This window comes from Erithacus rubecula (genome assembly GCF_903797595.1).
Source record: "Erithacus rubecula genome assembly, chromosome: 2".
NCBI lineage: Eukaryota > Metazoa > Chordata > Aves > Passeriformes > Muscicapidae > Erithacus > Erithacus rubecula.
The window spans coordinates 86,932,354-86,949,673 of NC_136685.1; the positions used below are offsets into that span (position 1 = coordinate 86,932,354).

At 48.1% G+C, this 17,320-nt stretch overlaps 1 protein-coding gene across 1 annotated transcript in view; it reads right to left on the minus strand.

Moving 5' to 3' along the window:
* Nucleotides 1-16,833, minus strand: part of PKDCC (protein kinase domain containing, cytoplasmic) — a 35,824-nt gene extending 18,991 nt beyond the window's left edge. The window contains exons 1-2 of the mRNA XM_079298405.1: nucleotides 15,762-16,833; nucleotides 1,904-2,026 (exon numbers count right to left, since the gene is read on the minus strand). Coding sequence (XP_079154531.1) covers nucleotides 1,904-2,026; nucleotides 15,762-16,415 — 777 coding nt within the window. The 5' untranslated portion in view covers nucleotides 16,416-16,833. The remainder of the gene's footprint in view (nucleotides 1-1,903; nucleotides 2,027-15,761) is intronic.
* Between the last annotated feature and the right edge of the window lie 487 nt (nucleotides 16,834-17,320).

The window sequence follows — 17,320 nt, forward strand, 5'->3', positions numbered from 1 at the left end:
ATGCTTCTACATCATCCTTCTACTGGTGGACCAGACATTTTTCTCCTACCTACAGGATACCATAGTTCATATGGGGATGTTTGGAAGGACACAGAACTCATTTCTATGTTACCCTGCAATACACTGTAGAGAAAAAGCCCATTCATCCCAAGCTAACTATGATATAGGTATCTTCAAATGCCAACAAACTCAGAGATTAGCTTGAACAAACCCACAGCTTGTCATCCAAAATTAATGCCCTTCCTCAAATGCCAAAAAGCCCCCTGCTCCTGCACCAGCAACCTCTGTGCCAACCCCAACAGGCTCTGCCATGCAGACCTGCTGCAGGCTGGGATTGCAAATGCCCCTCACAACAAGCTTTAATGACACTGGTGAAGGCTTTGCTCTGTGGCACACACCTCTGGCTACTCAGCTCACTGCTGAGTCCATCCACATAAGGAAATTATTAATTGCAGAAAGAGCCTCGTGGACCTATGCAGTCATTTTTGCAGGACTGGACCACAGACAAGTCTCACATACCAAGAAGACAATTTTGTTTCCTTCCTTTCTGTGTTAGCTGCATCCTAGACAAATGAATGAGCTTGACATCACTTAGGACTTCATTACAGTGGATGGTAACAGGAATGTTTCACCTGTAATTCTACCTCTGTGATGATCTTAATCTAATTCTTTATCTCCCTTTGCAACTGCTCACTCACAAATGTCCACACTGGAAAGAAATTTCTCTGTTTATTACCCATAATCTCACATATCTCTTGGTAATTTATTTTGTGCATAATTGCTCAAAATTATATATGTCCCAGTCTATGACTTGCATTCCCTGGATGAGATGAGCTAAAGAAAGGTGGTTCTGTGTGTTGGGAACCCTGCTGAGTCCCTCTGCTGCTTACCAAGACCTCACTTCTTTCAGGAAAAAGGAGCTGAAGCTTAGTGCAGGGAACACACTTGCTCCAGCTGTATGAGTAAAATAAACTCTGCCAGGGAACATTCCTGGGCACAGAAACTCAATCCCACATGCACACTGGCCAGCATGGTCTGTGGCAGGTCTGAGCAGCACCGAGGCTGTTCCCCCACACCGTCCCCAGGCAGGATCCAGAAGGAAGCATGGCTGGGGATCACTTCCAGCAGGTTCCAGCCCTGCTCACAGCCTGCAGGGAGAGCAGCAATGCAGCAGCACAGCCATGGGCTGCACCTTGCTCATTCCCCTCAGAGTTCACTCAGCACACTTTTAATTTTCTGGCCCAGATGTAGCTGAGCAATCCAAAGGGTTTCAGCTGGAGACTGCTGCTGCCTTTCAACGTCCTAGGGAGTGAACCTCAGACAACACCTCCCCATGTACACCAAGTGAGACAGCACTGTCTTGATCAAAGCATTGCTGCAGTCTGGCTTCATTTTGGACAAATTAAGGGTGACCTTCGTGCTCTTGGTAAATTGCCAGTGCGGTGGACAAACTGGGTTTGAGATTTGTGTACGTTTATTTCACTCTCTCCCCAGGAAAAAATGAACAGAGCAGGAAGCAGTAGAAAACAATTATAAAACAAACCTATGATAAGGATCAGGAGAGAAATGTAACATCCTTATATTATTTAAATCCCAGTTGCAGAGCACAATGCCAAAACTCCTGGGCCTCAAGCTTTAGCAAGCAAGAAATGTTTCTAGATATCATGAAAAAACCATAGAACTGGTTACAATTAGATAACATCAACAGACAAAATAACAAAAAGCAGCATCTTAAACACTGCAGAAGGGGAGTGCTAAATACTGCTTCTAAACCAAGATGTAATCATATGCAAAACAAACTCTTAATAAATGTGAATTACGCTGAAGAGTACATAACCCCTGCTTCATAATATTATTTATTTCTCACTGTCCCAAAAATCCTTATAGAACAGCTGTTACTCACCCGAAATCTGTCTTCCCAGGAAGTCTGTAAAAGCTGAATCATCTCCAAAGGCGAGCCCAGCTCAGTGATGGTCGTCAGTGTGTCTGGGATGTCATTGCTGTCTTGGTAGCAATAGCCATAGAGCTGAAAACAACACAGCCAACATCAACACCTTGGCATGTGGATTCCTAAAGGAGGCTGTGAGCACTGCTTCTGGCACTGTGACCCTGCAGGGAGCCCACTGCAGGACTACATCCAGTCCTCTACATCCAGCCCACTCTGGAGCAGTCTATGAAGAACTGGATCCCAGGGGAAGGACTCAGCACTAGAGGTGTCCATGCAGGATTGTCTCCCGTGGGAGGCACCCCATGCTGGAGCAGGGGAAGACTCTCAGGAATGCTCCCCTGAGGAGCAAAGAGCCACAGAAACAACAGATGATTAACTGACACAACCCTCATTCCACTCCCCTGCACTGCTCAGGAAAGAAGGCAGGGAAATCAGCAGGGAAGTAGAGCCCAGGAAGGAGGGAAGAGTGGGGGGAAGGTGTTTTGAAGATTTGGTTTTATCTTTCATTACCCTACTATGATTTGATAAACTAAACTATTTTCATTCTGAGAATTTTGCCCATGACATTAATTGCTGAGTGATTTCTCCCTCTCCTTAACTCAATCCATGAGCCTTTAGAAAGAGTGGCTTTTGGGGGTACCTCTCATCCAGATAGGGTAAACCCATGACAAATACGCAAGTCAAAAAATAACAACAATAAAAATTTAACATTTTCTATGAATGCAGAAACAGAAAACTATCCAAAGAAAGGTAATTAAACCTATGCAATACCTGACTAAATAATACTGATTTTATGTTTAAAAATATTGTAAAATACATTTTCCATAGGAATACTGTTGTGCCTTGAGTGGCAATGTGGCAAAAACAGCACCTTAAAAAGCAATTGAAAATCCAACATTTATCTTTTCCAAGACAGAAATTGCCTCTCGCTATACCTGATAAATTTCTGTGTATGGTATCATTAAAGCAGAACAAATACTTCAAAATACTATTTGCCAGTAGTTTCTACAATTTAAAAGCATTTAAATGGCAATTTCAGCCATACTCCAGCTTCTTCTTTTATTTGCTTTCCAAGCATATTTGAATGATTTCCACTTGCACAAATAATTGCACTAGAAGAATATTTAAAGACTGTGAAGGAGAGACTGTCTTGCTTTATATGGAGTGGGACAATGTCTGACAGGCTGGGGGACAGGCTTCTGTGAACTCTCTGCCAAGCCCTGGCAGAGAGGATATTAAATGAGCCAGATAAGGATCTGATCACAACTTTCCAGCCAGAATAGCATGCACATGAAATAAAATTAAATGTGATCTCTGCCCCCAGTCAAATAAAACATACAGTAAAAGGGTTGGTGTGAAAATGCAGCATTAAAAAAAAAATGCCCTGTTGCTACTTCTCTGCTGCCTTGCCCTGAGCAATTTGATTTTCCAAACCTCTTTCAGCTTTAATAAGCTCAGGGAAGATGACAGGGGAGGCTCCTCAGTGCTGAGGGTGCTCAGATATGGCCCTGCAGGGGAAGCCAGGCTGGGGCAGCCAGGACAGGAGTGATCCCAAATCATGAGGAAAGCAGAGGGAGCAGCTGAGGCTGCACACAGCCCCTGTGAGCACATCCCAGCACATTCTTAGAGCTTGTGACCTCCCCAGGCAGAAAAGCAAAGCCCAGGCTAAAGTCAGCAAAGACGGGATTTGTTATGAGCCATGCTGCTAGTTTTGACTGTAGCTGTCTACATTTAGAGGAAAAAAGGGTGCCAAAAAATGTAAAAGAAGTAAACAATTTTTCTTTTTGGTGTAAAAATGGCACTGTATTTCAAAACAGCTGCTTAAACACGGACATTAACCTAAACAGAAAAAAAAAGAGCTAGAGGATTTTATTTTAAAACATGCCAAAAGGAGGATTTGTGATAGATGCCGATATGAACATTTGAAGTAGGAGAAGGGACGTTTGTCTTTACTGCCACAACCATGACAAAGACACTAACAACAGTAATTTCTCCATCTAGAGCCATTCAGACCAGACTTGGGCTTGTTCCTTATCATCTGTGACACCACTTTTGTGCAGTTTAATGCCAGGAGTTAAATCTTAGAGGCTCACGTCAGCACAACTGTTTAAACTATCTGCACTAACCAAAAGTGGAATTAAATGAAATTATTTAGCAGAACATATATTATTTTCTCAGGGAAGGTAGGATTCTGCACTGCTTACAAGCTACTTCCCACCCCTCGTGTGTGTGGGCACACCAAGGAGACAGGATAAAGCTCAGCAGTTTCAAAACCCTCACTTCTGAGTGTCAAAACCTAGCATCTGTTTCTGTATCATCTGCAGAATTGAGCTCTTGTCTTTAGCACAGTAATATTATCCAGTGGAAAAAAAAAAAAAAAAAAAAAAAAAAAAAAAAAAAAAAAGCTGTAAGTGAAATTAGCAAGCAACCCAGACTGGGAAATGACAGTATTGCAGTAACTGTTGCTTCACAGTTACACTGAATACAAAAAAGGTATCAGTCCCCATCAGACATTGTCAATGTTTGTGAAAACAGCTCTGGGAATAGAAACACACAAGACAAACGATTATCCATTCCTTCTGATAATACAAACATAATACACATATATATCTACACAAAAAATATTAAAAAACTAGTCTCACTATCTATTTATGTGCATAGGATCACAGGAGCAGAAATTAATTACAGTACCTATTTATGTCCATTGTATCTCGATCCATGAATGTCAATAGTAATAACAACAAGTTAGGTTTGCTCTCAGCTGGAATTTTGCCAATAATTCTTTCATTTTAGTGTCCAGTTTGTACCTTGGCAAAAGTCTCCACTGCCCAAGTATATGACTATATCAATAAACTAACCTGAGCTCTTTATTGATTTTACATAAGTGAAATCTCTCCAGATACATAATTACACAGAGTTATAAAGGCACAGAAATCTGAGATATAAAGCATTTATTGGGCCATATTTATACTTTTCTAAATGAACTCCTGAAACTAAATGCAAAAATGCACATGTAATTACATGGCCATATTTGTATGTGCAATTACCATGATTACAAACTGGGCAAGTCCCAACAGCCAGTTAAGCATCTGAAATGGTTACATTCATCCCCTCCTGATGAACCACCACCCAGCACACAGATGTTACAAAATACAGAATATATATAGATGCAAAATATTCCCAGGCAGCAATACTGAGGCCTTTCGTTTCAAAAGCTTACACAACACAAGAAACAAGTACAAGGGTACTACCCAAAACATTTTTTTTTAACTTCCTTTTGTTTTTGTCCAATCCATTTTAAGGTCAGAAATGAGACAGAATGGTTTGTATTCCCAGACAGTGAAGTAAGAAACAGATAGCTGGTGCATACAATAACAAGAAAAATAACCACACGGGGAAACTGAATATAGCTGGGAGCAAAAGATGAGCCAAAATATCTCCTCTATCTGAAATTCTATTAGGTTGGACATCATTCTCAGCGTCACAAAGCTACACTTCAGACATATTGAAGAGTGATGGTTTTCATACGCCTCTTCAGTATGGTTCCAATTAAACGAATGGAAAGAAATACAACCCCACATCTTTTTGCTATCTCAGAGTCACTGCATTTAAATGCCACCCCAATATATTTTTGTGTAGAATCTAATAGCAAACAGTCATGATACTGGGATGCCTTTCTGCTGCTTAGAAAAATCTATGCCAGATATGAAATGTTGACCTGTTCTCACATCATGTGTCATAATTCATTTCTTTCGAGCAGCCCCGTTCACCAAATTATTCCCTTGCCTTTTGGATTTTCTCAGTCATAAAGGCTCAGTCCTGCATTAGTCTTTCTGCACACAAATTTCCCACTAACTCCCAACAGTTTTTAGGCACACTGGGCATACAGGGTTGGCCCCTGTGAAAGTTATATCACATTGTAGGAGCCCCTGTCCCTACAGCCAGCCAGTTCACCTCCCTTTACAATTCCCTTTTACTACAAATTATGGAGACAGAGGTGCCCCTTTCAGAGGAGCTGGGGCAGCAGGGGAGGGCAAAAGCAGAGGTCAGCCTCTATACAAAAGCCAACAAGCTTGCTGAATAAAAACACAAAATAAAGAAGCTTATTAAGCTGTCATCAGCAGGGTAAGTCTGTTCAAACGATGACCCCTCCTGCCTCACTGTAGACACCCCGGCTGGACTTTCAGAAAAATAAATGTCAAACCTGAACCACTGCCAAAGTGTTGCATTTCCTTTATGGAGGTTTCTCAGCCACAAACAGTAGGACCCACCTCTTCCAAACAGGTCTCCAGCCACTTTCCCCAGCTGGGCTCTGCTGCCAGGCTGTGGCAGGATTGCTGAGGGCAAAATGACCCTGTACAGATCATAGCACTTCCCAAAAATATCACACCACATTGTGAACATTCCTCTTTCTCTAGAACCACAAAAACTGGCAATTTTCCCCTCTTTTCTTTAATGAACATGGTATTTCTATGAGTCCCAGAACACGAACTTCAAGCACACTGTTACCAACTGTAATATAAGTGACAGGCTCAACTGCATTACCAGAAGGAAATTTCAGAAATCTCTCTTCTCTTTCAATTTGGACTGCTATTCTGTTTTAATTTGGACTACAGCAGGACCCAGCTTCTGCCCACAATAGAAAATGGCAATGAAATACAATCTCACATGTATGAAGAGTGACAGTAGTCAACACTTGACACAGTCTTTCTTTTCAGAAATACATGGACACAGAGTTGCTTAATCAAAACTGGTTGTGCCGAGATTGTATTTTGTAGTGTTTTGGTGCCCAGGGGAAATAAAAAGCTCCTACTGGCCTTTTGATGAGCCCCTTGCTTGAGCTGCTATGCTTCAAAACCAGAACAGTGTATTTTAGAAGCTCTTGCTACTTCATTGCTAAGTTAATGTAATATTTTTAGGCAACCAGTCCTTGGATTCACCTTTCACCCTGAAGCACTCAGTCCATTCTTGCAAGAGCAGAAATCCCCACCACAGCCTGATCCAGCTACAATTTACCAGTACATGACTTGAGACATTTCTGTCACTTTAAGATTTATTAATCACTTGTGGTTTTTAAAATTTCCTTTCATTGCTGATGGTGCACACATGTATAAGTACACATACATATATACACAAGCACATATATACACATATATTTTTGTATATATGACATATATGTGTGTGCCTGTTCTGATATCTAATGTTTGCACACAACACTTGCATGTGCATTTTAAAATACATATTAAAATATTTTATATACTGCCAATCACCTCAAAAGCACATGCAAACCTGTAACACACAGGGAATCTGGAAAATGCAGGGAACCCAATGCCAAAACTTACTAAAGACTGATGCAATGCCAACTTTCCTGCTATAGAATATATTGAGATGGCTCACGAGAAGTAATTGATTTTCTCCCATTGAAATACAGCAATCTAGCCCAGCAAAGTGCTGAGTTTCACTGGAAAAAGACTCACATAGAACATCCTCAGCACCATGCAGAATCTTTTGACAGTGGAACCCAAACTGTGTGCTGGCTGCTGCTGGATTTGGAACCAAGAGCAAGTAGTGGGTAATCCAAATACAGAACTCTAAATTCACAGTTCTGCCTAGGCTTTATTTATTAATGAATTATTATGATTAGCACTAAACTCCATAAGAACTAAAAGGTACAAGAATTTCATTCCTGGCACTGCTACTAAACATGTTACTAAATATTTTCATTAACAGAAAAAATGGGATGCAGAACTCAGAAACTGACACTATGTGCATTTTACCCATATCTGTTGCTATATCCATAAAGGTCCACAGATATCTCCATATATTTTAGAGGCATATGTGTGTATACATATCCATACATACCTGCTGCTCTGACACATATTAAATTGGCTATAATCTTATGATTTAGTAACATTATCTCCCTTTTACTCTCCCTGCTTTCCTTATACTCTGAAGTGGAAAATTCTTCTACTAAAAACATTTACAGCACTTTGAATTTGCATTGCACTGCACAAGCTCAAGGCCCAGCCCTGCAAATATTTAGTCACTCAAGCAGCCTACTCTTGTAAAGCCTTCCAGTGAAGACAAATGGATCACTCAAACAACCATGATTTCAATGGAAACAGGCTGATATCACCAGAGGCATAGCTCATTATCTTGTAAAGAGCCAGATCAGAAGCTCCCCTGACCTCCATCCACAGCCACAGCATTCAGTTCCACTGCACCACAAGTTTAACCCCATGTCATGACATGATTTTGCATCACAAAACTGTCAAATGACCTCTGTGCATCACATGTACAGAAATGCTTGTCTTGGATTCATTATTATAAATCCATCTGTATAATTCTTCTTTCTTAGGTATGAGTCATATAATTTTGAACTTTTTCATGGCAAGCTTTAAAATGAGCTTGAAATCTATCTGCAGTTCCATAGTCCAAGAAAAAGGCAAGTCTATCCAGACTAAGTTGTTCCAAATTTGGCTTTAAACAATATAAAATACCCATGTTTGGTGTCTGTTACCTAAACTGAGCAGCTCAGCTGAGTGTGATGAAAAAGAACAACTCCCTTAAAATTAGTCTAGAGTCAATATTAGTATTAGCACAGTGCCTGTGAGAACCAGTTCTTGTCAAGTTTTACACGGCCATCACTTAAATGAAAAAGAAAGCAACAGAAGGTAGATGTCATGGGGCATCCACCTGAACCATCAGATGACTGTGTTGACAAAAGAATCCACAGAAAACATCTTTTTAAAAGCCCAGCTTGCACATTTGACATAGACACTTCACAAACCAGGCAAGCAGCACTTCCAAGCACTGAGCTGATGCCTGAATCCACCAACTCTGTGTCCATGCAGAGAGCAGAAAGACACCAGAGCAGAGCTTTACCAGCCCTGGTATCCCATTCCAGGGTCCTCTCCTCCTCCCTGCCACATCCCTGCCTGCCCTTCCCAAGCATGGCTGCATCTAGAAGGCAGAGAATGTGCAAAAGGCCCACAGTGATCCAATTCAGGGATAGGATTGGATATGGTATCTCAGTTGGTCACTTGGAAGGGACAGGAAATGATCATGCAGTCCAACTTCCTGACAATTTCAGGGCTGACTAAAAGTCAAAGGATGTTATTGAGGGCAATGTTCAAATGCTTCCTTAACACTGATGGGTTTGGGGCACTGACCACCTCTCGAGGGAGCCTGTTCCAGTGTCTGACCACCCTTCTCAATGTCAGGTCTCAACCTTCTCCAGTGCAGCTGCCAACAATTCCCACATGCCTTATCACTGGGTACCAGGGAGGAGAGATTTACCTAGCTGTGCCACACTGGAGGGCAGGGGGAATGGAAGGATAAGTTACAAAAACCATGTGCTTCCCTCTGCAATTCTGTCCTGGTCATAACTAACTCCAGGTCAGGATATTGACAGCCTGGAATGACCTTGTTCATTCACTGTTGCTCCCATAAGAAACAGCAAGGGACAACTTGATCATACCCACAGCATCCTGTGGTGACCACTGATCTCCCCAAAGCCACCAAGCAGAAGAAGCAGTGCTGGGCTCTCCTCAAAGAGACTGGATGAGGTTGCAAGTCATCATCTCCCATAAAGGAGGCAGAAATTCAAACCAGTCTTGTGCAGTGATTTATGTGGCACATAAAACTGAGAAACAACCATAGAAATCATTCAACAAATGACTGGGATTAGTTTTATGAATGCTACTTTCAAAAGGAGGGACAATGTAGCCCTTCTAACTTATGTGATGACATATGCCTTATGGAAAGTCATTCCTGCCAGCAGCTTGGCAAGTCGAACATCCTCTGCCATCCCAAGGAATTCAATAGGAAAAAAATACTATTCAGTGACTTCAGCATCAAGATGTGCAGCTTGCCTTCCAGGGACAGGAACAGTTAAGAGTGGGTTTGCAATTGTATCAGCCCCATGCTTCCAGCAGCTCTGGAGCTCTTGTTAACAGATCCTTTCTTCACTCTTAAAAGTGCAGGATAACATCTGGGCCTTTGGGGAAGCAGCCTCACAATAAAGAAGCACTTTGTGTAATTCCTCTTTCCTCGCCAAACCGCATCTGTCTGCTCCCCCTGCCCTTCTCCACCCCAGCCCGAGCTCCGTGGGGCTGTGGGGACATCTGCTAGCAGCAGCAGGCAGTCTCTGCTGAGCCATCAGCAGGTGGCACTGCCTGCTTTGTACACTCACCACACCAATGTCCACCCCCAACACCTCATGTCCACCACCACTAACCATCTCAGAGGGTGCCCAAGAGATGTCAATGCCTCCTCCCCTTCAGGGTGCACCTCGTGCCAAGCAATGGATTGGCTGGGGCAAAGAAGCTGCTCCTTCACAGCTCACCAGTGGTGGGTGGTGGCAGCAATTTCCAGAGGAAGGAGGTGGCCAACGAGAGGTGCCAACCTCCCCTGCCACTGACAAGATATGGCAGGCTCACCTGGCTGGGAGCTGAGCTTCCTCTGAGGCCAACACCAGTTAAACACCACTGTCAGCCTGGTCTTGCACCATGAGGAGCTTCATTCATCTTTAACAAACCTGCCCCAAGAGCAGCTCAACTGAAGCAATTTAGAAAAACATTAGAAAACACTCCCAGCCTAACATGACCTTCCTAAATGCAGCAATCCAGTATCTGGGTACACAGTCACAGCCCATCCAGCTCCAGCCTCACTCATTAGGCACTTGGTTTTGAAAGATTTGGTCCCTAAGAACTGGGAACCTCTGCTGCCCCATCCAAAAATTAGAGTGACATATTTTCCACATAGACTCCCACCAGCTGCTGTCAACAGTTTTCTTCAGGTCAGTAGTACCCAGAGTTCTGGTGGCCAAACTCCAGCCAGACACAGGCAAGATTTGTTGCTGGGAATCCTGCACCACTGCCACTACAAAAGCGACTCAATGCCCACCTGCTGGCAACAGGGAAGATGTCCCTGAGTCGCTGTTCCCACTATAGCACAATCTCCCCTTCCCCCTGCCTTCTGTGAAAACAACAGTGGATTCCTGCAAAAAGGATGGTGAAGCACCAGAACTCCAAGAGTCCACACAATCCCTATGCAAATAAGCTTGCACTGGAAATTAATTGTATATTGACTCTCTTCAGACTTGGGAAGATTGTCTACTTCCACCTGGAATAAGTAAACCATATACAAAGCTTTATTATTTTAATTATCACATTAAAATTAAAACTGCCCTATCCTGTTGGCTATGCATATGTATAGGGAAACCATCAGGGTAAAAAAACCTCTTAATTATCACATGTAAAGAAAAGAAAATCCTGTTTAAAATGGGTATTTAAAGATATTGTGATCGGCTAGCACATCTTAAATCTACCTGTAAGCAGTAAGTGATGTACTATTTGCAGTCTATTTTAATCAATTAACTTTGCAAGACACAAATATTTTCCCCATAGTCATGATCATCTTAACAAATCAGTTACAAATACAATAGAGTTAACTGACCCAATTCATACAGAAACTGCTTTGATAATTGGATGATGACTTTTCTAGTGCAGATGCCATCTCAATATTTGAATTACACATTTTAGCTTCACTAAAGCTAAATAATCCAAACGAACTGGCCTCATCTGGGAAGCCAGCAAGCCATTGGTGCTGCTAGCAGCCAGCGTCTCCCATCACCATCAAACAAAGCCAACCCTTTTCCCTGAGCTTTTGTGTGTGTTTTTAAACAGAGAGTGGTAGCTCCTTCTTAAATGAATCATTGTGAACTCACACTGGAAGTGCTGATAAATAGCTGTCACAGAAATAAGCTTGCACTTTTCCAAACGTCTGCAGTTTTAGACCTTCCCTCCCTTCTCTTCAGCAATGCAAACGAAGAAAGAACGGCACCACCCTTAATTCTGATACTCCAGGACTATAATTACATTATTACAGTAAATCAAACATTGCCTTTGTGTCACTACAATCGCGCTCCTTGTTTGAAATTAACTGCAAATGGTTTGATTTTCTTTTCTTCCTCAAATATGGGCCGGGAGGAAATAAAGCACACTAAATCATCTTCCCCACTAAAATGCACAAAAAAACCAGGATTCCGACAGCAGTATTTGAACTCGGCAAGAAAAGAAAATGCAGCACGGAGTGAAAGGAAGAGATCGGGCATCACATTTGACACGGAGCGACTGCAGAGCAATTAGCGAGCCGCTAAATCCTCTGTTACAACAAATCAGTGACCCAGTTCCCCCTCTTTCCCGGCGCCCTTCATTATAAAATCAACTTTAATGAACTGCCCCTCTCTTCGCCACTCCAAAGCAAATCTGTTTCCACCGCAGGCTGCACCTGCCCTTCCAGCGGCCGCTGCCCCAGGGAGCCCCGGGCAGCCCCAGACGGCGGGGGCAAGGGGCGGCGGTGGCCCAGCGCCGGGACGGGCAGAGCGGGGAAAGAAAACCAGCAAGGCAAGCTGCCTTCCCCTCAGCACTGCCTAACGGGAAACCACTCTCCCTCTTGCTGCTTTCCCGCGTTTCTTTTGCTAGGCTTGATTCACCACATCTGCCAGAGCTGACACATCTGGCTCCTGCCCTGGGCGGAGGGTACGGAGGATATGTCAGCATGTTGTCTGAAGGCACTGGTACTTTCAGGAAAGAGCTCTTTTTCCTCTCTATCATATATTGTACAACAATCAAGTCTTTTTAAAAGGATGACTTAAAAAAAAAAAAAAAAAAAAAGAAGCTGATTTTGACAAGAGACAGGCCAGAATGAGAACTGCTGAGACAGTAAAGAACAAGCCTGTTATCTTACAAACTACACTTCAGGCTGTCAGCTGCCAGAGATTTACAGGAAAACCCCCTTTCCTAGGACTGAACCGACACGAAACTTTACTTTCAGCGACAGAAACTCACGAACCGCCACCTCCCTGCCCGGGGATGCCCGGGAGAGTTCCAGCGGAGGCAGGGCGGCCGCTGGCGGGGACGCGTCCCGGGGGTCGCTCCCTCGCACACCCGCGGATGGGATGCGGAGGGAGGAAGAGCTCCCGCTCGCCCCAAGCGGCCCCGCTTCGCCCCCAGCCCCGGAGCGACCCGGTGAGAGCCGCCCCATCCCTGCCCTGTCCCCCAGCCGCCAGCCCTGCCCTCCCCCGGCGCGACACGGTGACAGGACAGGAGGGTGGCACGTCCTCCCCGCTATTTATAGCAGCCGGCTCCATTTGGGAATGCCAGGAGCCGCCGGGGAGGGGGGAAAAGGAGCAGAACCGAGGTAAGAAGCAAAGTCAGGAAAGCTCCCGGCCCTCGCTGGCGCAGTGGATGTGGCATCGTGCCTTTGGCGTCTGCAGCCGGTGCGGTCCCGCTGCTCCAATGGGAGCTGGAGCGCCTGTCAAAAGCCAAAGGCTTTTGAACTGATTCCTCTGCCTCGGCAGCAAACCCTGGACTGTGAATTCTAAGCCTCGGGCCGGCTTTCGCTGAAAACAAGTTAAAAATCACGAGGTCGGCCGATCCTGTCCTGTGTGAGATTTTAGCAGAGGCATAATCAATATATTTCATGTTGTTCCTGGTGCTCATTTTCCGCACCGGTTCTGCTGCTCCTGCCTGACACCGGAGACCCGCTCCTGGCCCACAGCGCTATCCCGACAGCGCCCAGAGAGCGCTGTCAGGTCGGTATTGACCTCTCCTTTCAAGGCAATGCCTTGTCCCAGGCTTGGCCCTCACTCATGCCTGGCCCGTGAGTCCCACACCGCAATAAACAACAAGGGGGGGCACGGCCGGGGGGCGCGGGGCTCCCCTCCCTCCTGGCAGCACCGCTGGGGCAGCCAAAAGGAAACGCAATGACAAATCGGAATGAATCTGAAAATATGTTTCTGATTTAAGCGTAATCTATTTTTAAACGGGGTGGCATGTAAATACGAAGCCCTAACTAACAGACGGGATTTCTGCCCATGAGAGCATTTTCCCAGCACGGAGGCTCGGCGTGTTTCTCCTGGCGCTGGTGGAAGTGCCTGCTCATCCTCCAGCTGCTCCTGCCCGGTCCCTTGCTATGGGACACCCCGCACCTCGCCTGTGCCTCCCCCTTCAGAGTCCACCTGACATCCCGGACCGGAGAAGTGAATTCCTGTGGCTCCTCCAAGGTTTGCTCTGGAGGGAAGTGGAGCGCTGGGCAACTTCGGCAGCGCTGCCATAGGACCCCCCGCCCGCACCTGCGGGGACAGACAGCACATCCCCCCTCGCTTTTTATGAAAGGGACAGCTCCAAATTATTGCCAAATTCATCCTTGCAAAGAAAACTACACACGAGTAACACGGGAAAGAAATGCCAGTGCCTACCAAAATGACTCAACTTTAGAAAACAAACGCTGGCCAACTCGCTTATGCTGGGAAAAACAAAACAACACAAAACAAAACCAATCTTGAAGGGGGAAACAAAGTCCTCTCAGAGCACCCAGTAACGATGCCTGCATCCAAGTATGGCTTTTTCAAACAGAATTTATCACAGGTTCAGAGGAGCAACTAATATCCTTCCTAGGAGGTTTCTGTGTTTTGCAAGACGTTGTTCTCCCTATGCATTATAGTTAGACCTGGCCCCACCGAGGAAAGAGGAAGGAAAAAGGAGGGAAGGAAGGAGGGAAGGAAGGAGGGAGGGAAGGAAGGAGGGAAGGAAGGAGGGAAGGAAGGAAGGAGGGAAGGAAGGAAGGAGGGAAGGAAGGAAGGAAGGAAGGAAGGAAGGAAGGAAGGAAGGAAGGAAGGAAGGAAGGAAGGAAGGAAGGAAGGAAGGAAGGAAGGAAGGAAGGAAGGAAGGAAGGAAGGAAGGAAGGAAGGAAGGAAGGAAGGAAGGAAGGAAGGAAGGAAGGAAGGAAGGAAGGAAGGAATCTATTTTCTTGTCGTGGATAAATCATTACTAGTTTTCTTTGAACAGCATATGAAACTCGAGAGCTTTGATCGCTGGGATCTGAAGTTCTCGTGGGGGAGCTGGTACTCCTGCTGCAGCTGCCGAAGAAGAAACACAAAACTCCTTTACCCGGTTCAGTTCAAAAAGCACCTACTGTGAGACCGTCTGGTCTAACGTTCATTTTTTATTCTACTGCAACGCTCATGCTATGCGAAACGCAATAGGAATTTCCATACCAGCATTTACATCCAAATGGACCCGCTGAGATTCATGCTGATGTGTAACAGCCCTACAATGCAGCCCCTTCTGGCAAGTGCCGCGCTGCCGGCGCACCGGCCAGCAGGACTCGCACCCGGCCGGTGCTGGGTGAGCCCCCCGGGCTGACCCGTGTGCCGGGAATGCGCGGATCCAGCTGAGCCCGCCGGGAGTCCCAGCAGAGACTGCCAGGGGTACCGGAGCCAGCGGCGCTGGCATTCAAACCGGCCTTTACTCTCCCCATTCGGGGAGTATTTTTGGATTTCCTAGTCCTTCCTCAGCCTCCCCCTCGCCCTCTTCCCCACCTCAGTATTCGTTTTGTTTACGAGGAAGCAGGATGCCGGGCAGGAGAGGGAACGCGCCGCATCCCGCACCGCTCCCGGTCTTGCCCCGGGCCCGGCGCACCCCGCCGGGGCCATTCACTTGTCGCCGGGGGGTGAGCACGGATCGGCTCGCCTTCCTGCGGAGACGCGATGGGGACGGGATGTGCGGAACCAGCGCGGCAGGGACAGGGACCGGCACATCTGTCCCGGGGCCGCGACCCCCACCGCGCCTGCCCACCGAACAGGGACCGGGGCGTGCGCGGACTCTCGGGAGCTCCCCGGCCCGGTCCGGCCCGCTCCCCGCGCCCGCCGGGGCTGGCGGCGGTAGCTCCGACAGGTTGCCCGCGGCGGGACCGAGAGAGCCGGGGAGAAGCAGCGCGACCCGCCCGCCCCGGGTGCTCCGCGTACCTGCAGCACGTTGGCGTGGCGCAGCCGCTGCAGCAGGATCATCTCTTTGACGATCTTGTAGGCGGCCAGGCGGTAGCAGTCCCCCAGCGCGGAGAACTGCCGCACGCAGTGCGCGATGTCGTGCCCGCCGAAGTCCACCGCCTTCAGCGCCACGGCCAGCGTGCGGTTGAGCACCGCCTTGTAGACCGCCTTGGTGTAGCCCGAGCCCAGGTACTGCACGCCGCTGACATCGCGGATGTCGCGGCAGCCCAGCAGCGGCGGCTCCAGCGAGAGCTCGGCGGAGGCGCCGGCCCAGGGCCCCTTCGCCGCTCGGCCCCGCGGCCCCGGCGGCCGCGGCTGCTCGGCCGAGGTGCGCGGCGGCGCCAGGTCCATCAGGCGCCGCTCCCGCGGCCGCAGCGGCCGCCGCCCCGCCGCCGCCCGGTGCTGCCGGTAGCGCAGCACCTCCTCGTAGCGCTCGCGGATCTGCCGCGCCAGGGCGGCCGCGCCGCCGATCTCCTCCTCCGGCGGGTAGAGGGGCGCGCCGGGCGGGGACGGGGGCAGCTCCTCGCGGGGCGGCGGGTGCTCGGAGCCGGGCATGAAGAGGAGGTTGAGCAGGGTGCCCAGCAGGAAGGCGAGGCAGCAGCCGGCCGCCACCGCAGTCTTCCTGCGCCTCATCGCCACTCCGCTGACGGCTCGTCCAGCCTTTCGGGCTTCTCTCCTCTCGCCCCTTCCCCGGGAACCAGCTCCGAGGGGCTTTTTTTTTTTTTCCTTCTTTTTTTCTCCCCCTTTTTTTCCCCCCCCTCCCGGCTCTGCCGGCGGCAAAACAGCCCCGGGCGCTCAGCCGGAGCTCTGCCCCTTACGACGCGCCCGCATGACACTTGCCTCCCCGCTTTTAAGGCTCTGAAGCACTTATTATTAGCGGGCCGCGGGGCGGGCGGGGGGATCCCCGTCCCGCTGCCCCCGCCGACGCGCGCTGATTGACAGCCCGGCCCTTCCCGCGGCCCGGCCGAGCAGCAGGGGGGCCTGGGAAACGTAGTCCCCCGCAGGAGCCCCGCCGGCCGCCGGCGAGCCCGGGAGCCGGGACTACATCTCCCAGGCTCGGCCGAGCCCCCCGGCGGGGAAGGCGCGGAGAGGGGCGGGACGGGCGGGCGGACCCCCCCGACGGCGCTACCGGGCAGGGCGGGCCCCGGGCGGGGAGCGAGCTCTGGGGATGTGCTTCTTCCCACAGCCCGGGGAATGCCGCGCCGGCAGCGGTTTGGGAGGGATGCCCTTATCCCCCTCCCCGGCAGCCGAGGGGTTTGGTACCAGCACCCACGAAGCACCGCAGAGCCACACAAAGGAGAGGGGTTCGATGTCTTTTCCGCACCAAAATAAAGAGAAAGGAGGCGGCTGCAGCCTGCTGCTGTGGGTTCGTCAGTCGGAGTAAAAATTGCAGCGGTCGCGCCCCCTCCAGCCGCGGCAGAGCGCGGAGGAGAGCGGAGCACAGAGGGGATGGGGCTGCGTCACCCACGGGAAAGAACAGCCACAAATCACGGGCTCGGCAGGGGGTAGCCCCTGCCCGGTTGGAAATGTGAATTGCA